The sequence below is a fragment of the Dermacentor andersoni genome, chromosome 2 (genome assembly GCF_023375885.2).
Source record: "Dermacentor andersoni chromosome 2, qqDerAnde1_hic_scaffold, whole genome shotgun sequence".
NCBI classification, from domain to species: Eukaryota; Metazoa; Arthropoda; class Arachnida; order Ixodida; family Ixodidae; genus Dermacentor; species Dermacentor andersoni.
Genome location: NC_092815.1, coordinates 250,926,532 through 250,950,671, shown reverse-complemented (window position 1 = coordinate 250,950,671; position 24,140 = coordinate 250,926,532). Strand labels below are relative to the sequence as shown.

The window sequence follows — 24,140 nt, the reverse complement described above, 5'->3', positions numbered from 1 at the left end:
TCGCTGGCCGCCACACCGTGATTGCTCATTGCCCCCACGACTTCATTCTCGGCCTCGATTTTCTCTCCGTGCATTCTGCTCTTATTGACTGCTCTGCCAGTACCCTTCGCCTTGAGTTGCAGATTCTCGCAGAACCTTCTGACGCACCCCAGTGCCGCCAACGCCCCACCGGCTTTATTCGCCTGCCGCCAAAATCTATAGCCTATGTTGAACTCTTGTCTTCCCCACCAGTTCCTGATGGCGAGTACCTCGTCACTCCTCTGCCCGACATTTCACTGCAGTATGACGTTGCTGAGCCTCACAGTATACTTACTATTACTGCGAACCGCACTTTCATGCCTACCTTTAACTTTGGATTGCCAAAGCAAATTTTACCGCAAGGTATTTGCCTTGCCAGCGTTGATTGTCTCGGCGACAATAACGTGGCAACTTTATCGACCGATGCTTCTTGCGAGCTTAGCAGGCCCATTGTACCAGCCTCGGCCGCCGATTCCAAGATACAGAAAATGGTTGCGACGGACCTGTCTTCTGCGCAGGCTGAAGACCTTTACCAAGTATTATCGTCCTACAGAGATATTTTTGACTTCGACGATCGCCCTTTAGGCCAGACGCGCGCGATCAAGCATCGGATTCTTACTGGCGATGCTACTCCTATTCACCGACGACCGTATCGAGTTGCTGTGTCGGAACGCCGAGTAATTCAAAGTGAAGTGAAGAAAGTGCTAGACAAGAACATCATTGAGCCTTCTTCAAGTCTCTGGGCGTCACCTGTAGTGTTGGTTAAAAAAATGGATGGCACGTGGCGCTTCTGTGTAGACTACCGTCATCTGAACAACATTACTAAGAAGGACGTCTACCCGCTCCCACGTATAGACGACGCCCTTGGCTGCCACCACGGTTCCAGCTATTTCTCGTCTATTGATCTTCGTTCGGGATATTGGCAGATTGCTGTTGACGATATGGACCGAGAAAAAACTGCGTTCATCACACCTGATGGCCTATACCAACTTAAAGTAATGCCGTTTGGATTATGCAACGCCCCTGCCACCTTTGAGCGTATGATGGACTCCTTGCTCCAAGGTTTCAAGTGGTTTCAAACTATACTTGATGTATTTCGAAAGGCGAAGCTGCAACTTAAGGGGGGACGCGGCCCTTGAAAACCGAAAAATCGCGAAAAAGTCGATTTTTGAAAAACTATATTTTTGGGTTGTATGTCTAATAATCTACCTGTTCCGTAATTATCAGCACCTAATTCAACCGTAATGTACCAAAAATAACGCTACTTTTGAGGCCACCGCGGCCCAAAAAACACACGCAAATGCCGAAATGAAGTCAAACTTCGCTCGCGCGCCATTCCTGGCCCATGCGGCCCGCCCGCGCCATCTTGGTGTCGTTTTGACTGTGGATTCTTTGTCTCTATTTTGCCGCCTTGCAAAATGGCATCGTCAGCGCGGTTGAGGCGCTATTGGCGTTTTCCCGCGATGTGATGCGGAGCGCTGATTGGCCGGAGCAGCGCGTTCAAATCTCGCGGGCTAAAGCGCGCCTGCCATTGGCTGCTGCGCAGGCGGCGGCGGCGGCTGCTCCCTTTGATGCCGCGCTCGCGTTGTTGTTGCCCCTTGCTCCGTCCGCCTCAACATGAGCTTGCGCGCTGCTCATCGCCTTGCGCTATCTTTTAGATTATTTGCTGAGCTTTTTTTTTTTCGCTAGTTCTTCGCTGCACGCGATGCCGGCAAAGCCCAAGACAGTGCAGGTGTTCGGTGCACGGGAGGGAGATATGCATCTTGTACGAGCATCGGACTTCCGATCTCCCGCAGCGGTGCCGACTGCGTAGACGCTTTCCAGCGGCGGAACTGTGCTTTCGGCTGTCGCCAGTCGAAAATCCGACCCACTGAGTGTGCCTGGAGCCAGGAGAACACGTGTTCAACTTTAAGGCCTGTTTTCTCGGAATGGATTTTTTCGCTAGTAGTGGTGCTGGGAAAGGCGATATCTCAAGAACCGCTCTTCAGATTTGTATGCCGTCTTTTTTATTCTGTTCCTGAATGACTTTGCCAGGGGGTAACAGGCTTCTTTTTTTGAAAGCTGGTGCAGTTAATTTATAATAAGCAATTAATTTTTGATGAATGTGGTCATTAATGGCTACATCAAATTCAAACTTGCCCCAAAATTTTTTGGAGGGGAAATTAAAGAAAAGGGCTCTTTAGCCCCCTGGGATATCTATCAAGGGATCATCACAGTGAATTTCAGCTTCCTACGATGTCCTTGCATTTCTCCAGGCTCTTCCTCAGGCATATAGTACATGAATCACCTAGTTAGACCTCAATAACTCTGGAACTAATAAACATATGCTCATGAAACTTTGCAGTTCCTCATAGTTCAGTCGTGTGAACCTACCCTTAAAGTTTCATCTGGATATCTTAAAAAATAAGAAAGTTCGGCCTCCAGGGTAGCCTCCCCCCTTAACTCATCCAAATGTTGTTTTGGCCGCTGCCAAATTACTGTTCTGGGCCACCTCGTTGACGCTTCCAGAGTACAGCCTGATCCCGACAAAACTCGCGCTGTCCGAGACTTTCCGATTCCGCAGACAGCCGCAGACGTTCGAAGTTTTGCAGGGCTATGCTCGTACTTACGTCGTTTTGTTCAAGATTTTGCAGCAATTGCTAGACCCCTCACTAATCTGTTGAAGAAAGGCGTACAATTCTCGTGGGGTACTGCAGAAGCCACTGCCTTCTCTCGTCTCATCACTCTTCTCTCGCCCACTTCGACCCTGATGCCCCTACAGAATTGCGTACAGATGCCAGCGGTCATGGCGTAGGTGCCGTCTTAGCCCAGCGTCAGCGTGGCCAGGATCGCGTTATTGCTTATGCGAGCCGCCTCCTCACACCATCTAAGCGCAACTATTCCATTACGGAACTAGAATGCCTTGCTGTAGTCTGGGCGGTTGCAAAGTTCCGTCCATACCTTTACGGTCGCCCTTTTTCCGTAGTCACTGACCATCATGCTCTCTGCTGGCTCTCATTGCTAAAAGATCCTACAGGCCGCCTTGGTCGATGGGCTTTGAGGCTACAAGAATTTTTATATTCTGTGGTCTACAAGTCGGGCCACCTGCACGAGGACGCTGACAGCTTGTCGCGTTACCCTGTTTGCGACCCTGACTCCTCCAATATTACCAGTGCTGCTTGTGTATTCTCTGTGTCGCAGCTGCTTCATTTCGCTGATGAGCAACGTCGTGACGCCTACATCAGAGCACTCATCGACCGTTTTGAGTACTCTCCGGCCGATGCTACTCTACGCCTCTTTGTCCTCCGCGATGATACTCTGTACCATCGTAACCTTCATCCAGACAGCTCCGAGTTCCTACTTGTCATACCTAAACACCTCCGCTCAACCGTTCTAGAAGAGCTTCACGATGCACCAATGGCAGGACACCTCGGCGTATCTCGAACTTATGACTGTGTACGTTGCCGTTTTTTCTGGCCGGGCCTTGCCCGTTCCGTACGACGTTACATCGCCGATTGTGAACTTTGCCAACGACGCAAGAAGCCTTCCCAGCTCCCCGCTGGTCACCTGCAGCCGCTCGACATCCCTGCCGAGCCCTTCCATCGTTTCGGCTTAGACCTTCTTGGCCCATTTCCGGAATCTACATAAGGAAACAAGTGGGTTGCAGTCGCGGCGGACTACGCGACCCGCTATGCCGTAACCCGCGCTCTTCCGACCAGTTGCGCAACTGATGTTGCGGACTTCCTCCTGCATGATATCATTTTGATATCATGCAGGCCATACGTTCTTAGCCAAAGTCATTGACGACATCATGCGTGCCTACTCAATACAGCATAAATTTACCACCTCCTACCACCCTCAAACGAACGGCCTCACTGACCGATTGAACCGCACCCTTACAGACATGCTATCCAATTATGTTTCAGACGACCACCGTGACTGGGACCAAGCTCTACCTTACGTTACCTTTGCGTACAACTCTTCCCGTCTCGAAACTGTTGGCTTTTCGCCTTTTTGCCTCTTGTATGGCCGTGAACCGACGCTACCACTGGACACTGTGCTTCCGTCCACCACAGCTTCAACTAGCGCTTATGCCCGTGATGCTATCGCCCATGTTGACCATGCTCGCCAACTTGCGCGCGCTCGTCTACAAGTCTCTCAAGGCAAACCAAAGCAACGCTACTACCTCCGTCACCGTCACGTCCATTTTGCGCCCGGCACCCTCGTGTTGCTTTGGTCACCTTCGCGTAAAGTTGGCCTATGTGAAAAACTCCTTTCTTGTTACACAGGTCCATATCACGTGCTCCGCAAAGTGACCAATGTCACCTATGAAATCGTTCTAGCCACGCCCACTACGTCCTCCGCTGTGACAACCAGTGACATTGTCCACGTCGCCCGACTGAAGCCCTACAACTCTCCACGCGCCTTGGATATTTAACAGCACCGTGACGGTGCTTTTGCCGCCGGGGGGGTAGTATTACGATATCATCGAGCGATGCTCAAGAAACAAGCCGTCGCGAGAACGACGAAGTTGGTCGGTGCGCTTGGCGCGAGCTAGTGTCAGCCTGGCTGCCTGGCTCCACTGTAAATAGCCTCTTCTGTCTGTGTCTTTCCACACGCAAAGGGACAGTGGAGCAACCATAGACCTTGTTCACCCTTCTTTTGTAAATGCTGAGGACTATACAGGGAAGGTAACTTGGATCAAGTCAGTGCTAGAGGAACACAGCATGTGTCTGCCAATACCATGAGTGACAATTTCCGGTCGTTTTGGAGAACTAGAGACAGAGGCAGGCATTTTGAAGACGCTACCGATGGACTACTCGTATCTTTCAAACCATTCGGAGCGTTTGTTACGGGAGCGTGGTCAGGAGTTCAGAGAAGGAAGGGTGCAGGCATTAACCCGCTCTCGAGCACGCCAAATCACCGCTCAGTTGACTATGGAATGCGCTCAACGTATACCCTAGTAGAACCTTGGCCAATGGAGGAAAAACAAAACAGTGTGACCGCAGAGGTGACAATTAAAATGATCCCCGCAGAAAACTCCCGTAGTGAAGCAAGGTCATCAGTGGAAGTAACAAAAAGGGAGAGCAGCTCTGTACCTGCTTCTGGGGGCTTTGACAGGCTTCTCCAGGGAGTCGCTCAGCGCGGAGCAACAGAGGGACCAGACTCTGACACGTTTACACTACAATGCAAAAGAGGGCATAGCTAGGCGCAACATTACCATCCACGAAAAGAGAGGACTGTTGTACCAAGATCGTAGGGGCCGTATCCTCGATCAGTTAATCGTTCCGGAGGTATCGGGCGGATCTCCTGACTTTGTGTCACGGATATGGCTGGTTGGCCATGTAGGAATCAACAAAACGAAGGAGAGGCTCTTGTTAGAATATTACTGGCAGGGATGCTTTAAGGATGTGGAAAATTATCTAAGGTCCTGTGATGCGTGTCAGCGAGTTGGGAAGCTGGGAGATGAACAGGAGGCACCTTTAAAGTTGGTTCCCTTAATCACGGAGCCATACCGTCGGCTAGTGATCGACACAGTCGGGCTTTTGCCGCCGAGCCAATCAGGGTGCAAGTACCTTTTGACCATGCTCTGTCCCGCGACGAAGTTTCCTGAACCGATTCCTTTGAAGGAACTGAGCTCCACCGAGATAGTCGACGCTCTGTTGTCCGCAATTGTGCAAATCGGTTTTCCTGCAGAGATTCAGGCTGACCAGGGGACAATATTTACAAGTGCTTTAACCACGACGTTCCTAGAAAGGTGTGGTGTGCAGCTGATACACGGCTCTGTGTACCATCCACAATCAAACAGCGTTGAAAAATTTCACTCGGTGCTTAAGAGAATGTTACGTGCATTGTGCCATGAACATAAAGCAGACTGGGACGACTGTTTACCCGCAACCCTGTTCGCATCGAGAACAGTCCCACATAAGCCAACGGGGTTCACTCCTTCCCAGCTGGTGTATGGTCGGACGATCCACTCCCTCCTCAGAATGTTAAGAGAAATGTGAGAAGGAACAGGTTAAAGCCAGACGGTGGTGAGTTACGTTTTAAAATTGCTTGATCGCTTAAGTGTCTTGCGAGAACTGGTTGAAAAAAACCTAGAAGAGGCCCAGGAAACTGCGAAGGCATACTATGACAGAAATGTGCGTAGGCGAAAATTTAAGGTAGGCGACAGGGTTATGATCCTAAGGCCTTCATGAAAAAACAAACTAGAGGTACAGTGGGACGCACCCGTAAAGGTTACCCAGAAGATATCGGAGACTAATTACACCCTAGAAGTTCCCGGAAAGAGGAATAAAGGAATCATTTACCACTGCAATTTAATGAAACCTTATTGTGGAAGGGAAGACGTTGTGAACATGGTGGTAAACACGTCTGAAGAAGTAGCGGCCGAACTTCCACTTTTAGCAGCAGTGACAGATGCGGAACGCTCCATAGAGGACAACCTGAATCCTTCTGTAAACCGACTGGCTCTCGAGGCCGATCAAGTAAGAGACCTCCGGAAACTCTGAGGAGTTTCGCCAATGCTTCAGCAGCCGGCCCTGCTCATTACTCATGAGATGGAGTTGACATCAGACGAGCCCGTCCAATCCAAACCGTACCGGGTCTCACCTTGTCAGCGAGAAATAATGGAAGTAGAGATCAAACGAATGCTTGAGTTGGGAATCATTGAGCCAGCAGACAGTGATTACACTTCCCCGATGATTCTCGTAGAGGCGTGCGGGAAAGAGCCGCGTCCATGTGTGGACTATAGGAAATTGAATGCAATTACAAGGGACCAACTTTACCCTATACCTAACATAGAAGAATGAGTTGAACGGGTGGGCGGAGCCCAGTACATCTCAACAATCGACTTAATTAGGGGGTACTGGCAGGTGCCCATGTCAGAAAGCTCAAGTTACTATGCAGCATCCACTTCCCCACGTGGCACATTTCGACCACTAATGTTAAGTTTCAGGCTTAAGAACGCACGGTTTAGCTTTTCCAAGCTGATAGATATTGTTTTGAAAGACCTACAAGATTATGTGATCCCCTTTTCAGGTGATGCGGCCATCTTTTCTAACAGCTGGAACGATCACATGGAGCAATTAAGGAATGTGCTGGCACGTCCACGAGATGCGGGTCTCACAGTAAAGGCCAAAAAGTGCAACTTCAGGTGTACGCAAGTTACCTACCTAGGGCATGTCTTAGGACAAAGAACGCAGCAGCCCTCTGACCTAAAGATAGGGCCTATCAATAACACTCCTGAACCGCGAACTAAGACGGATGTCAGAGCCTTTTTAGGGCTCGTGGGATATTACCAGCGGTACATTCCAAATTTCTCACAGGTAGCAAGCCCCCTGACAGATACCCTCCAAAAGGGAGAGCCCGAAAAAGTTCAATGGAACGAGGCCAAAGAAAGCACATTTCAGCCCCTGAAACGTTCTGAGCTCAGGACCAGTGCTTCGGACCCTCGATTATACTAAGGAATTTATCGTGCAGCACGGAGCTAGTGAGGACAACCTGAATCCTTCTGTAAACCGACTGGCTCTCGAGGCCGATCAAGTAAGCGACCTTGGGAGCACCGTTGGGAGTCATCCTCAGCCAGGTGAGCGAAGACGTGGAGGAGCATACAGCACTGTATGCTAGCCGAAAATTTACGTGCAGAGAGGAGGCATACAGTGCTTCTGAAAAAGAATGCGCCTGCTTAGTTTGGGTGGTCCAGAAATTATCTTGTTATCTGTACGGAGCGAAATTCACTTTCGAGACCGACCACTGTCCTCTGACCTGGTTCAGACACATGTCCCCTAAGAACGGACGCTTGCTCAGATGGAGTCTAATACTCCAGGAATATAACTTCACCATCCGTTACAAAAGGGGGCAAGTTAAATGGGAACGCGGATGGTTTGAGCCGGTTGTTTCGGTAAACCGACGTATTACCTTTCTGCCTTTGACTAACGAGGTAGGAAGTGTTATTATGGGCTGAAAGTCATACTTGTAGTTTCAAAACTTTGCTTGTGTATACTTATAAAAATTGTTTTCATTAATTGTTTAACTTTCTCCCGTTTCTTTTGCAACGACAATACCACTCTGGCCTTGTCGGCATTCGGGGACATATGGAAAGCTGTTTATAAAGGTGGTTGGAACTGCTTTATTAAAATTAGGAAGAAAAAAAAAGCAGGGTTGATTTTGACATACTAATAGCCAGGCAAGTCAAGGGTGAAGAGCCTACGCTTGCACATGGTGCAGTGCTATGTTGATTTGTTTGTTTTACGTACGTTCTCCAGGACCCGGGATCCAGAAATTCGTCACACGAGGCTCGTCACCAGTACACTACATGTTCCATCAGCGTTCCTCATGGCCAGCGAATTGAGTCCACTGGCCATTCCGAACTTCCGAGATGAGGAGGAGCTGTTGGATACGGACCCTTTTCCTCGCATCACTCAAGTTCCCCGACCACATCCAATCGCTGTCACATTCCAATTATGGTGCGCCGGGGCACGTCTACCATGTTAACGAACCCATCAGACAGGTTGGCAAGCCCCATCTCATGCGCCGCTATTGTCTACTGTCTCGCCCCTGCTTGACTCTTCCCGAAAGTGCAACGGGAGGCTGGCACTGTTCCAGGTACTTGATCTTAGTCCCGAGCAAAGCTATTTTGTGACTCTGGAAGGTGGTTCGAGAACAACCAGACTCCTCCAGCTGAGCGCTTCCAGGCGAGGAGACGATGCCGGAAGCAAGTCAACCCTCGAACAATGGAACCCTTGGAGGTCCCCATTGGCCAAATGTGACGGCAGTTGCGTGGGCGCCTGCCATTGGAGGAAAATGACACCTGAGCTGGCTCGATGATTGGCCAAAAATGATGTGACCCCGAGAGACCAAAGGGGTTAAAAGCGAGAGGCAGAGAGAAGAGTTTTTTTTTTTTTTGTTCTTCTTGCCATGGGCGGCAGCGTCCGATTTGCTGCCGGCCATCGATGACTGTATGACTGTTCATTACTTTGTGTTATTACTGTAAATAATGTAAATAAACCTTCAGTTCTTAAAATCCTCCTCAACGTCTGCCAACTACTGCACTCAACAGCAAGATCTAATACCGCTGGGGCTGCAGAGGCTCAAGTGGCCGCATCCTGAACCCTAGCAGATTTAGACTGAGCAGCAGCAGCAGCAGCAGCAGGACTTTCGGCACGCAACAAAGTGATATATTGGTGCACAGAAAATGATGATAGACTCTGAGATGAATACTTTGTCAATCTAACTCAACTTAATACTTTTCTTTAGTGTCCCTTTCGGTATCACCAATCGAATGCCAAGTAGGCAGCAAGTGGCACAGAAAATGGCACTTTCTCAGATGTAGTCTCTACCAAGCAGCCACCCAGTTCAATTAGGCAATATTCATAGCCAGAAAAACAATTGACCCAGCAAAGGAAGAGGTCAGTGCAGGTAGCTGTGCAAACTGTACGAGCAATCTTCGGTTCTTGGACATATTGGCACTTGATTAAACATTCTGCAAGCATCACTAAGCTTTTGCACATTCTCAGAGAATAAAAAAGTAACATTCTTGAAATCACCGAGGAGATGCATTCATGTGCTCCGATAGGACACCGATTTTTGCAACATTAAAACCACCTCCCCTTGTGTGGGGTCTCACACATGCTCTTAGGACAAAGTAACGACAACAATCACATGAGAAATTATTGCATTTTCCATACATGAATGCTTGCAGGCCAAATTACTACCCATAGAACATGCCAATGAGCATACAACAAATCAAGGACATCAGACTCATTGCGAACGGACAGGAAGCGAATGTGTTTGCCCCCGTGCTGCCCACCAATGCCTAATCATTTCAGTGTACGATCATGCAAATGGTGGCATGTTCGAACGATCGTGTTCATCCATTCCGGTGCCCTGCCCCTAAGCCTTTTGCGGGATGGTCCCACAAATGGTGCGTACACGTCCACACTGCTTGCCGACCCCTCGCTGAACTCCCTTTCAGGCCTTAGTAACCCTTCCATTAGGTAGTGCTAGCAGCAAAACACTTGCACCACCTCTCGCAATATGCTGCAACTACGCCAACCGCCGCCAGCGCTTAGGTATGCAGAGAAGCCTGCTAACAGTAGATGCGAGAGCCATGCTGGGAAAACGTCAATGGGAGAGTGAGAGTTGAGCATCCCCCCACCTGGTAACATATTCAGTTTGCTCAAGTAAAATTCTTGCTTGGGCTAGTTGGTTCATGCTTGAATTAGTAAAGGCAAGGCACAGAAGACGAGTACTCAAGATGAAACCCTGTCGTCGGTCCTGTCGTTAGCGTTTCATCTTGAGTCCTCGTCTTCTGCATCTTGCCTTTACTAATTCAATTCATATTCAGTTTGCTGTCTTTCAATTCTAATTTGTTGGTTGTATCAACGTTTAACAAGCGATAATTTCATAAAGAATTTATAATACAGCATTTATGTGTGCTGCGTGTTCAAAGACATGGCCCTTAAAGAATTTTAAAGTAGCTCTGGTCCTTAGTATGTTAACAGATGTGTCAAGGAGTGCATTGCTGTGATAATGTTGACATGGACGTTAGTTACCATTAAAGTATTTATTTCTGTAAACAAATTAATGTCACTGATTTAGTCATGCAATTATACGTGGCTATGCCACAATTTCCCCTTAGGATTCTTGTTTAATTCAACAGCACCTTAAAATTGAATAAGCTATTACAATGTGCCGATGGTTGCCAATAAAGCTTGTTATCACTACAAGACATATTCATATCCCCCTAAAAACGCCATGCTGCCTGCTACACATAGTACACCTTACCATGGGACAATCATCCCCTAGAATTCCTTTCAAGCATGGCTCAAGTTCAATTTTTCTACAAGCGCAATGGATAGCTCACCTAGACAAGCAACTAGAGCACCTTTATTCCCTCATATCTTACTCTACAATCCGTTGGCAGTCAATAAATACACTATTCTCAAGAAGTACATTCATGCCTTGACCAATGCACATGTGCCAAAGTCCCATGCTTGAACCTTACTTGTCCGGATTGTTACTGCTCACAAAACCTGTCACTCATCTTTGGCAAGGTGACCTTGAACGGCTTGCACAAGAGCTGCTTGCAAGCAGCAGCCTGGCATGCAGTAACAGTAACATGATCAAGCATGCACTGGGATGTGACGGGCACAGGTGAGCATGCGTTTCCTCTTCTATCCTTGCTGTAGCTGCACATGGCTGTCAGCGCAGCTGAGCACATAGCATGTGCCATATCTCGGAGGTAATCTACGGTGGGTGTTAAGGTTGGGCGATCCAAGATTACTGTGGCTTCATGTGTGCTATTTTCCTGTGCATTTACTGCAGTGGTAGCATAACCTGGAGTTTCAGAGATGTGCTGAGGCAAGAGGCAGAAGTGTTTGCTCCCCTTTGCCTGCGCTCTTCATGATAGCGTCGTTCTTCTGTGGGTGACACTATAAGCTACAACAACAGAGAGGACATAAAAGTTTCACAGGCTTCACTTTGTGCCGCTGATGTGAAGATATTGTTGACATGGCATGAAACCGTATCTTTAGCAGCCAAGTCTAAGATTCAACAAACAGTATCTTTTATCATTGAAACTCACTTTTTTACAACTGCGCAATAATTTTGAAATTTTTAAAGCCCCTTTCGTGTGAGAAATATCTTTGGCGACTGCACTTATATGCATGAAAGGTCGAATTTCAATATAATGAACTAAAGTGCCTATTTTACTGACTGTTACATTGAAGTTTAACTGTACTATCAATGGTGGTATCAGTACCTATACTATCGATATCCTTTTCTACACTACTTGATAGTCAATTTACAGATAATTTTGTTTAGTAATGAACGGGGCTAGTTGGTGGATGTTCATGATTGTACTAATAAAGGAAAACTTAGACATTCCCCCGTTCATAGCAAATGCTACAAAGGAAACAAATACGGCTTCTTCGAAAGAAAAGCCTGGCAGTTGAAGAAAAATTCTTCCTGGTCTGGGACTCGAACCCAGGACCATCGCCTTTCCAGGGCAGCCGCTCTACCTTTTGAGCTAACCAGGCGGCTAGCAGATGGCAGGGCGAAGACGAATTTGTCAACAACTTGAAGCAAAAGCAAGGGTTTGATGGAATCATCATCATCATCATCAGCCTGGTTATGCCCACTGCAGGGCAAAGGCCACTCCCATACTTCTCCAACTACCCCGGTCATGAACTAATTGTGGCCATGTTGTCCCTGCAAACTTCTTAATCTCATCCGCCCACCTAACTTTCTGCCGCCCCCTGCTACGCTTCCCTTCCTTTGGAATCCAGTCCGTAACCCTTAATGACCATCGGTTATTTTCCCTCCTCATTACATGTCCTGCCCATGCCCATTTCTTTTTCTTGATTTCAACTAAGATGTCATTAACTCGCGTTTGTTCCCTCACCCAATCTGCTCTTTTCTTATCCCTTAACGTTACACCTATCATTCTTCTTTCCATAGCTCGTTGCGTCGTCCTCAATTTAAGCAGAACCCTTTTCGTAAGCCTCCAGATTTCTGCCCCATACGTGAGTACTGGTAAGACACAGCTGTTATACACTTTTCTCTTGAGGGATAGTGGCAACCTGCTGTTCATGATTTCAGAATGCCTGCCAAACGCACCCCAGCCCATTTTTATTCTTCTGATTATTTCAGTCTCATGATCCGGATCCACGGTCACTACTCGTCCTAAGTAGATGTGTTCCCTTACCACTTCCAGTGCCTCGCTACCTATCGTAAACTGCTGTTCCCTTCCGAGACTGTTAAACATTACTTTAGTTTTCTGCAGATTAATTTTTAGTCCCACCCTTCTGCTCTGCCTCTCCAGGTCAGTGAGCATGCATTGCAGTTGGTCCCCTGAGTTACCAAGCAAGGCAATATCATCAGCGAAGCACAAGTTACTAAGGTATTCTCCATTTACTCTTATCCCCAATTCTTCCCAATCCAGGTCTCTGAATACCTCCTGTAAACATGCTGTGAATAGCATTGGAGAGATCGTATCTCCCTGCCTGACGCCTTTCTTTATAAGGATTTTGTTGCTTTCTTTATGGAGGACTACAGTGGCTGTGGAGCCACTATAGATATCTTTCAGTATTTTTACGTACGGCTCATCTACACCCTGATTCCGCAATGCCTCCATGACTGCTGAGGCTTCGACTGAATCAAACGCTTTCTCATAATCAATGAAAGCTATATATAATGGTTGGTTCTATTCCGCACATTTTTCTATCACCTGATTGATAGTGTGAATATGGTCTATTGTTGAGTAGCCTTTAGGAAATCCTGCGTGGCCCTTTGGTTAACAGAATTCTAAGGTGTTCCTGATTCTATTTGCGATTATCTTAGTAAATAGTTTGTAGGCAACTGACAGTAAGCTGATCGGTCTATAATTTTTCAAGTCTTTGGAGTCCCCTTTCTTATGGATTAGGATTATGTTAGCGTTCTTCCAAGATTCCGGTACGCTTGAGGTCATGAGGCACTGCGTATACAGGGAGGCCAGTTTCTCTAGAACAATCTGCCCACCATCCTTCAACAAATCTGCTGTTACCTGATCCTCCCCAGCAGCCTTCCCCCTTTGCATAGCTCCCAAGGCTTTCTTTACTTCTTCCGGTGTTTTACCTGTGGGATTTCGAATTCCTCTAGACTATTCTCTCTTCCATTATCGTCGTGGGTGCCACTGGTACCATATAAATCTCTATAGAACTCCTCAGCCACTTGAACTATCTCATCCATATTAGTAACGATATTGCCGGCTTTGTCTTTTAACGCATACATCTGATTCTTGCCTATTCCTAGTTTCTTTTTCACTGTTTTAGGCTTCCTCCGTTTCTGAGAGCATGTTCAATTCTATCCATATTATACTTCCTTATGTCAGCTGTCTTACGCTTGTTGATTAACCATTTGAAGGTTTTCGGCGTACATGTACGACAGTGGTTCTCTGTCCCGCAAGGTCTTTGCCGTACGGGTATGGTTTCAACCCTCCGTTTGAAATTTCGCGCCATAATGACGATGCGTGCTCACTGGGAGGTGCTGCCACCTCTTAGGACTTACAAGAAGCGTTTGAAATTTGCGCTACCTTCTTGGGGAGATAAACAGAACTGTTTTTTAGCTTCAGCGCGTCGCGCTGACTGCGGCAATACCCCTTTTGCGGTCTCGGTTTCGCCGCTTGATCGCAACGGAGGCGCCCGAAACGTCATTTTTCTCTTTGTTGGCACTCTCTTGCAGGGTGGTGGAAGTTGATTTCTATCTTGATTGGCGCTGCTCTTAGCTTGTTCATCACCGCCACTCGCGTGGTATTCTCGCTCTCAGCAGCAACGCGCTTTCGCGGTTTCGGTTCTGCCGCAGGATCGCAACGGAGGCGCGCGAAAGGTGATTTTTCTTTGTCGGCACGCTCTCGCAGGAGCGGCGGAAGTTGATTTCTATTTTGATTGGCACTGCTCTTAGCTTGTTTATCACCACCGCTCACGAGGTATTCTCGCTCTCTGCGGCAATGCGCTTACATGAGAGGGTGCCTCAGACCTCTGCCCAAGGCAGCCGCACGCAGAGAAGATGTCATGTGTGTGCCAACACAACTCGTCGCTCCAAGATGAGAACAGACACGCATTTTAGGTGTGCAGACTGCGATAAGCCGCTGTGCGTAGAGCCGTGTTTCAAGGAGAACCACACTCTTAAATACTATTGAACATTTTGCAGTTCCGAGTGATGCAGACACCAAAACACTGTTCCTAATTTTTTTTTACTATTTATTCCCGACTTTATACATTTTGTAGATTTAAGATCCGTAATAAAGTAATTTGACTACCTGGGAAAGATTTTTTCAAAATAATTCAACCCTCAATGAGTTAACTTGGAAAGTTCTGCCAGTTCTATTCTAGCTGTAGGGTTAGAGGCTTTCATACATTGGCGTTTCTTGATCAGATCTTCCGTCTCCTGCGATAGCTTAGTGGCATCCTGTCTAAGGGAGTTACCACCGACTTCAATTGCACACTCCTTAATGATGCCCGTAAGATTGTAATTCACATTTTCCACACTAGGGTCCTCTTCCTGAGTTAAAGCCGAATACCTGTTCTGTAGCTTGATCCGGAATTCCTCTTTTTTCCCTCTTAGTGCTAACTCATTGATCGGCTTCTTACGTACCAGTTCCTTCCGTTCCCTCCTCAAGTCTAGGCTAATTCGAGTGCCCACAGGACGTGCCCACTTTTTAGTACTGTATATGCTTCTTTCGTCCTCCTAACTTCGCTGAGCCCTATTATATCTCATTTACTGCCCTCTAATTCCTCCAATAGCTAGACTTGCTTCACTAGGTAACATTCTAGCATTAAACGTTGCCAGGTTCAGATTCCAATGGCGGCCTGTCTGGAAACAGGGATTCTTAGCTCCCTCTGCTGCGTCGCAGGTCTGACCGCCGCCGTGGTCAGTTGCTTCGCGGCTGCTGGGGCCTAAGGGCCGGGGTTTGATTGTTGTATTCATATAGGAGGTTCTGGCCAAGTACTACACCAGGGTGGCCAATCCTGCTCTGGTGAGGGAGTGCGTTACCGGTTCTGGTCACCGGGATCAGGCCGCACTCCGGGCCTGTTTATGCAATTTTATCAACACGCGGATTTTTCTTTTTTCTTTTTTGATCTGGTGGAAAATTGCGCGGCACCGGGATTTCAACCACGGTCCTCTTGCACGCGAGGCGGATGCTCTACCTCTAGGCCACCGTTGCACCCCAAAAAAAAAAATGATGAAATAGTTCTGCAGAAACCCGCAAGGTGGAGACCGGTAATTAATAAAGGGAAAGTTAGACATCCACCCGTTTGTAGCAATTGGTACAAAGGAAACTCATATGGGTTCCTCGAAAGAAAAGCCTGGCAGTTGAAGAAAAATTCATTCTGATTCGTCCACGATTGCATTGCGCTTAGTGTTACACTAATGGAAGAACTAATGGAAGAAAATAGGGAAATTTACGTCCGCATTCTGCTTTATGTTCTTCCATTAGTTTTTCTGTCAGTTCAACACTTAGCGCAATACAATCATGATCATTTTGCATCATTACGAGCAGCCCGTTTTACAGTAAAAGGTGCAGGAATAATGAAGGCAAGGCACTGCCTCCTGTCACTAGAATAAATAAAAAGGTTTATTCATTCATGCCATCTTATGTCGCCAATGTCTTTGTCCTCTCCTCTACAGCCTAGAACTCACAATTGTGCAAGCACGGGAAAAATGTTCGATGCTGACACACCACCTGCAACTGCTAACTCACCCAAAGGCACCTCGGCTGATTGGCTTGAGCACTACAAAGTCATCGATACTTGGGAGCTGCAGAGAGAAAAAATAGTAAGGTGGATTTAGTAGAGTAGTTTGCTGGGCCAGTTGGTGCACGGTGAACGTATAATGGTTTCCAGCAAGTACGGACGCGAGCACAAGTAAGTAGAAACGGACAGTAAGTCCGTAAGGACTTACTGTCCTTACGAACTTACTGTCCTTAACGGGCTTACTGTCCGGACTTACTGTCCTTAACCGGACTTATCCGGACTTACTGTCCTTAACGGACTTACTGTACGGACTTACTGTCCTTACGGACTTACTGTCCTTAACAGTAAGTCCGTAAGGACTTACTGTTAAGTAAGGACAAGGTGCAAGTCCAGTGTTGTCCTGTCCGTTTCTACTTACTTGTGCTCGTGTCCGTCCTTGCTGGAAACCATTATACGTTCAGTAAGGTGGATGATGTGGCACAACTCCCAAGAAGTGAACACAATCAGAATGTATCTTCTCTGTCTAGTACATGCTCACAAGTACTTTACAGCACCCTAGATGGCCACACCCATATTTGCTTGTGCAGTTATGCCAACATGAATGGCCCATAAAGCCAGCAGCATAATCGCTGAAACACAGCAGTAAGTTTCAGGGTGCCAGTGAATGGGTGGCAAGTACACTGAAAGCATAAGAACTGATATCAAACATCTGCAATTTTAAGGGTGACTACGACCTGAGAGCATTTATAAGTCTTGGGCGCATGCACGATGAGGCAGAAAATGACTGCCATCCGTCCCCTGGCAGCATACTTCTAATTTCCACACAATCACAAGCATTAATCTATACTTTAATGCACAAAAAATGGCAATTTATTACTAACAGTAACTAACCAAAATTTAATTAAATTAAAATCTAGGCGGTAGTCGTGTGAACTACTGGAATAAATTGCGTGATCCATGGTGACATGCGCACAGCTGTAGCAGCATTTGACAATGGAATTTATTTGTTGGTAAAAGTGCGCTGACTTTCCAAACAGTACCGGCGTGTCAATATTTCAACTTCTCAAAGTGCTTTACAAGTAACTGGCGGATGCAGGGGGAGCTGTCTAAGCCTAGAGCCGTCTAAGTACACGCCCCCCCACCCACTTTGGATTTATTTATTTATTTAGCAAATACTGCCGGCCTGTATTACAAGCCTTAGGCAGGAGTGGGGTACAGAAATAACAGGAACAGAGAAAACACATTGCAACAAAAGAAGCAAACAATGAGACTCGATTAGAGTGCAAAACACAGTAGAATCAAAAAACAAAACACTCGACTCAAAGCAAATTACATGTGTGCCCTATTATTCACTCAGGGCTTGTAAAAACAAGTTCACCGTTTCGGAACTGACCACGTTTCCAGGCAGATCATTCCATTGAACAATGGTGTGGGGAAAAAATGAGTATTTGAAAACATTTGTTTTACACAAAATTGCGCAGACTTTTTTGGAATTATAGGAACGCGTAGGGCAGTGGGTAAGGGGCTCAACTAGAATGCCTTCCTCTAGTTTTATTTTATTATGATAATATAAGTAAAATAATTTTAGTCGTTCGCGGTGACGTCGGATGTCCAACTGTTCGAGTCCTGCTGTGTTCAGCAGGGCTGTTGGGCTTATATTCCAGCTGTAACAATTAAATATAAACCTGACTGCCTTGCGTTGGACATTTTCTAGTTTCACTTTGTTACTTTCAGTCCAGGGATCCCATACTGCTGCAGCATATTCTAATAGCGGGCGTACATAGGTTTTAGAGGCTAAAAGCTTTATTTCTTGAGTAGATTGGGCTAGTGTTCTCCTCAAGTAATGCAGTTGTCTTAGGGCCTTTTTTTCGATATACGAGTTATGTGCATTCCATCGAAGATCAGAGGTTATGTGAATTCCTAAGTATTTAAAGGTATTTACAACTAAGAAAGGTTTGTTGGCTATGCGATATGTAAAACTTAAGGGATTCTTTTTACGTGTGACAGTCATTGCTACGGTCTTTTTCAAATTCAGTCACTTGCCACGTCGAGCACCAGTTTTCAGTTGTAGATAGGGAATCGCTTAAAAGAAGTTGATCGTCAGGACTAGAAACTTCTTGATGGATGGATGGCTGCTATGAGCACCCCCTTTGAAACAGAGTGGTGGGTTGCACCACCAAGCTTTTGTTTTTATTTTGCCTATGCCCTACCTATATTTAAAGACACACACACAAAGAATTCCTTGCATCAAACTTTTCGAACTACTATTGGGAACTTTGTATTTGTATGCTTCCGTTTTTCTTGGTCTCCCTGCTTTTCTGCCACCAAACCTCCAATCGCCCTTCCCTAATCTCTACTGCGGACATGTTTACTTTCTCCCTATTACCCCTGAACCGAAGGGCTTCAAGGAAGCCAAAAGAGCTTAAATCGACAGCTGGGTAGATAGCTTCACATTCTAATAAAACATGTTCCATTGTATCTCTAGCTTTACCACCGCAAGCACACACTTCTTCCTTGGTATACTTCGCTTTATAATCAGGCATTCTAAGAAATCCTGATCTTGCTTCGAAAAGAAAGGAGCTTCCCTTTGAGTTATAAATTGTTTCTTTCCTGATTATGTTTTTTCCTCTTAGGTACTTACTCATGGCAGCTTTTGTTTCCATTGCCACCACCTAGGAGTTTGATTCACAGTGAAGGAAAAGAACTAAGAAGCTTACCAGCAAGTATGTGACTGGTATAGTAAGCAACATGGCAACAAAACGTCATACGCAAAGTCAGAGAGGCTGAGACAATTTTTTCCTGTACAAATATATGAACACTCTCGCAGTCTATTTGCTTTCTTCTGTGTTCCCTCAGTTGTTCTTCATAATAAATTTCCCTCTGAGCTTCCCTCACTTCAAAATTTGTCCAGCCCATATCACACTGCACAGCCTCATTCGTAGTTTTCTCCGTGAATGCCCAATGTGAGGCGTCCCACTGACCTTTGGCTGCCATCAAGTCCCGATTGTACCACTGACTTTAAGCAAACAACCGCATTTCCAAATGTAAGTCCTGGAAGCATGTTTCTATTTTCGTCCAAGCCCAGTGCTCGATCGCTGCACCTCCATGTGCCACTCACGTGTACCATGTTTCTAGGTACTTTTTTCCCAGAAGCACCGCGGCGAGTGCCCTAGATCCTTCTATTTACTTGGTGGGACTAAAGAGATATGCCTGGGTGCAGAATCCGCTCAGCCGTCTGTCGCTAAGAGAAAATAGGTTTTTCAAAACACGCCACCTAGGCTATTTCGAAATAAAAGTTGCGTGTGGAAGCTGAAGTAACACTGGATGAAATTTTTCAGTCTGGATAAGGGGATAAAGGGATGCAATAAGAAGCTGGTCGTGGTGTGCGAGGCGCTTCGATCGACAAAAGCTGGGATAATTGTAGGGCATGGAGGGCTTCTCGCAACATGAGCCATACCATCGCTGCAATCAAGCGTCCTTTCCTTCCTTACATCACTATTTCTCTTCCAGCTGAAACAATAGCGAGGAGCAGGCACCACACGACGCATATTAAACCAACTATCACGCAACATCCAAAAACAAAAAAAAAAGTCCTGCGGAAAGTCCTCTGGGAGTTGTCTAAGTAAGCATAAGCATTGTGCCACTTGCTCATCTCCACACAGCCCGGTGTCATTACCAATGTTATGTAACTTGATTAGGCCAGTGCTAACAACAGCGCAGTGGTGACATAAACTGCTGCTCACAGCGGCGCAAGGAGCATTGATGACACAAACAAAGTACTGCATGTGGAGGCACCAGGTGGGCTGATAATGTTCCGATCATTATAAGCCGTTCTCGCTCTTTAGCGCCTTATCAATCCACGTCGAACCATTATGAACCGTAAACGTACTCAGGTGGCGGTTTCATATGGTACTGCCACGCGGGCCGCACCTTGAAAGCAATCAATGCGATACCTATGAAGAGACCACTCATAGCCGATTGCTCATAGCTTCACGCACTATGTTCTCACCGCTCACTTAGTGCTCAAGGGACACGCACGCCCATAACTTGAAAGCAATTTGCGAAAGTGGCAGAGTGAGGCGTGTGCCGAGAGCACCGTCAGTGCTGTGTTCTCGCCACTTTGTTGGTGTTGAGGCAGGATAAAGCGCAAAGGCAAATTCGTTCGCTGCTGCAGGCACTATCTAAAGAGCAGTCGTCTTTTTACAGCTAGGTAGGAGGGACGGTTTTCTCCTTGGTTAAGCACACAAATGCTTACGCATTTAAAATTGAAACTTACCTACACTACCTAAACTCTGCGAATGTGGGCTGGGCTGACCACACTGCCCACCCAGGCACAGCAAGGGACGTAAACCCAAATACCTAGAAGGATCTAGGGCGTGTGCCACAGCACTTCGGTGAAAAAAGACCTAGAAACATGGTAAGTGCAAGCGGCACAGCAGTCGAGCACTGGGCTTGGGCATAAATAGAAATGAGAGTCCCTAACCATTACACCTTTCCACATACCCTGGAGCATCTCGTACCTATTGTAACCCCACAGCACTTTGAGTTTCATTATGGCCGCATTTCTCTTCCCCTTTGCTATTATTGTTTTGTCCTGCATTTCCATGTATATGTATATTGCCCTCGTTTATCCATACACCAAGGGATTTGAATTATTTTACCTGTGGTATTTCCTGGCCCTGTAATGACACTGTCTGTTCACTGTTTTCATGGAATACCATAAAACCAGATTTTTCTTACGCTAAATTTCAATCCTATATTTTCACCTTCCTGCCCACACATATCAGCCAGATGTTGCACATCACTTCGCCTGTTAGCAAGCAACACAATGTTGTCCGCATAAGACAAACACGGAATCTGCTGCTATACTAGTGTACCCGCCTGTTTGTATGAGAGATTAAACCCAACCTTCATTCCTTCTAGCACCCTTTCCATGCTTAGCATATATGTACATTATAAACAGCAGCGGGGATGAAGGGTACCCCTGTCTCAGTACCTTGTTGATATCAACTTTCTCCTCACTCCACCTCCATTCCAATTCAACGCAAATGGTATTCTCTAGGTAAATCGCTCTCAAAAGCTGTATACAATCGTCGCCTAAGCCTTCCCCTTCCAGAACGCCTCACTAAACGTTGCGGTCGACATCATCATCATCATCAGCCTGGCTACGGCTACTGCAGGGCAAAGGCCTCTCCCATACTTTTCCAACTATCCCGGTCATGTACTAATTGTGGCCATTTTGTCCCTGCAAACTTCCTAATCTCATCCTCCCAGCTAACTTTCTGCCGTCCCCTTCTACGCTTCCCTTCCCTTGGAATCCAGTCCGTAACCCTTAATGACCATCGGTTATCTACCATCCTCATTACATGTCCTGCTCATGCCCATTTCTTTTTCTTGATTTCAACTAAGATGTCATTAACTCGCACTTGTTCCCTCACCCAATCTGCTCTTTTCTTATCCCTTAACGTTACACCTATCATTCTTCTTTCCACAGCTCGTTGCTTCGCCATTAATTTAAGTAGAACCCTTTTCGTAAGCCTCCAGGTTTCTGCCTCGTACGTGAGTACTGGTAAGACACAGCTATTATACACTTTCCTCTTGAGCGATAATGGCAACCTGCTGCTTATGATCTGAGAATGCCTGCCAACCTCACCCAGGCCCATTCGTATTCTTCCAATTATTTCAGTCTCATGACCCGGATCTGCGGTCACTACCTGTCCTAAGTAGATGTGTGCCCTTACCACTTCCAGTGCCTCGCTACCTATCGTAAACTGCTGTTCTCTTCCAAGACCGTTAAACATTACTTTAGTTTTCTGCAGATTAATTTTTAGACCCACCCTTCTGCTTTGCCTCTCCAGGTCAGTGAGCACGCATTGCAATTGGTCCCCTGAGTTACTAAGCAAGGCAATATCATCAGCGAATCGCAAGTTACTAAGGTATTCTCCATTAACTGTTATCCCCAGTTCTTCCCAATCCAGGTCTATGAATACCTCCTGTAAACACGCTGTGAATAGCATTGGAGAGATCGTATCTCCCTGCCTGACGCATTTCTTTATCGGGATTCTGTTGCTTTCTTTGTGGAGGACTACAGTGGCTGTGGAGCCGCTATAGATATGTTTCAGTATTTTTACATACGGCTCGTCTACACCCTGATTCCGTAATGCCTCCATGACTGCTGAGGTTTCGACTGAATCAAACGCTTTCTCGTAATCAATGAAAGCTATATATAAGGGTTGGTTATATTCTGGACATTTGTCTATCAGCTGATTGATAGTGTGAATATGGTCTATTGTTGAGTAGCCTTTAGGAAATCCTGCGTGGCCATTTCGTTGACAGAAGTCTAATGTGTTCCTGATTCTATTTGCGATTACCTTAGTAAATACTTTGTAGGCAACGGACAGTTAGCTGATCAGTCTATAATTTTTCAAGTCTTTGGCGTCCCCTTTCTTATGGATTAGGATTATGTTAGCGTTCTTCCAAGATTCCGGTACGCTCGAAGTCATGAGGCATTGCTTATAGAGGGTGGCCAGTTTTTCTAGAACAATCTGCGCACTATCTGTCCACGTTGTCATACGCACCGGTAATGTCCTTAAGCTGCCCTTGAACCGCGCCCTGGCGCACAGTCCATATAACTTCTTGTACAGAAATTCGCAGAAAATAACAATTGACAACATAATAACCGGACTCCAGCGGCCGACCAAGGGAGTTGCCTGCACCAACCCGAGCAAGGACTTTCAATAAAGTTTTGTCTCTCTCCAGCGCCCGCGTTGTGTTGTGGGCAGTAAAACATAGGCAAATCGTAGCACAGAAACACACAGGAGAAGCGAGACGACAGACGAGCGCTGTCTATTTCTCTTGGCTACCACCTGCGAATACGTTGAACCAACAAGCTCAAAACAAGCCACTTACCTTGACGACGGCAGACATTGGTACGTAGTACTCGTCGCAGCCGTTTTCCAACGCAAAAATCATCACGTATCACGTAAGCTGCCAAGGTGCTCGGGGGGGTTTGCGGCTGGAAGCTTGGACGACGCACACAAACAACATGACACCGCTCGCAAATCCCACGATTTTCTCAATCGAAACACGAGCGAGACAAGTCGATTCAAAGATAATGGATGGATGTATGTATGGATGGATGGCGGCTATACCCTTTGTAACGCGCGGCGGCTGGCGCCACCTAGTTTTTTGCTTCCCCTCATATTTTATTATTATTCTTTTTTTTTCCCTTTCTTTATAACCTCTTTTCCTTAACCTAGTTTTCACTTTCCTCCTCCCTCAAAATAACTATCTAAAACAGTAGAGAAAACATTATCTCCCCGATTTATGGTATTATTATAGGTGTTCTGTGGTATTATCTCTCCCTTGGCTTCCTCCACCAATCCTCTAGCCTACCCTTCGCTACTGCCACTCTTTTCTCGTCTATTTGCCCTCGTTCCCCGGAAAAACCTAATGCCCCTTCCATATCTGCCACTGTTCCCTCTGCCAGGGTCGGGCGAAGGTCTGTGCATCTCAGCACTATATGCTCAGTGGCATAGAGTTTAGTGAGAAATTCTATGCTCAGTGGTCTCCATTTCGGCTCCGCAAGCTGTGCACCGAAGGTTCACGTCTTCAAATTTAGCCCTGTATGTTTTCGTTCTCAAAACCCCCGTCCTAGCTTCGAATAATAGTGAGCTGCCCCGCGAGTTATCAAATAAGAGCTCTCTCTTAATCTCCTGTTTTTGTGACCTATACATTGATAGCGCTGGCTTTCCGAGCATTCTTTCTTCCCACATTTTTCTTTCCGTCTCCTTCACCTCCTTTCCCACACTAGAACCACGTTGGACCCCCTCCCTCGGCTGTAGGTATATCTATTCCTCAGCTTCCTCGTTCTGAGTGTCCACTTTGTGTTCAAACTTTTCATGTACA

The 24,140-nt window shown here is 46.5% G+C and overlaps 1 protein-coding gene across 5 annotated transcripts in view; it reads right to left on the bottom strand.

Moving 5' to 3' along the window:
- Positions 1-23,580, bottom strand: part of gwl (serine/threonine-protein kinase greatwall) — a 441,324-nt gene extending 417,744 nt beyond the window's left edge. The window contains exons 1-2 of one of the 5 annotated variants that reach the window (XM_055075653.2): positions 23,142-23,580; positions 16,241-16,296 (exon numbers count right to left, since the gene is read on the bottom strand). In XM_055075653.2, the coding sequence (XP_054931628.1) occupies positions 16,241-16,296; positions 23,142-23,204 (119 nt within the window). In that variant the 5' untranslated portion in view covers positions 23,205-23,580. The remainder of the gene's footprint in view (positions 1-16,240; positions 16,297-23,141) is intronic. The other 4 variants (XM_055075651.2, XM_055075650.2, XM_055075652.2 and 1 more) reach the window with 4 other exon arrangements.
- Between the last annotated feature and the right edge of the window lie 560 nt (positions 23,581-24,140).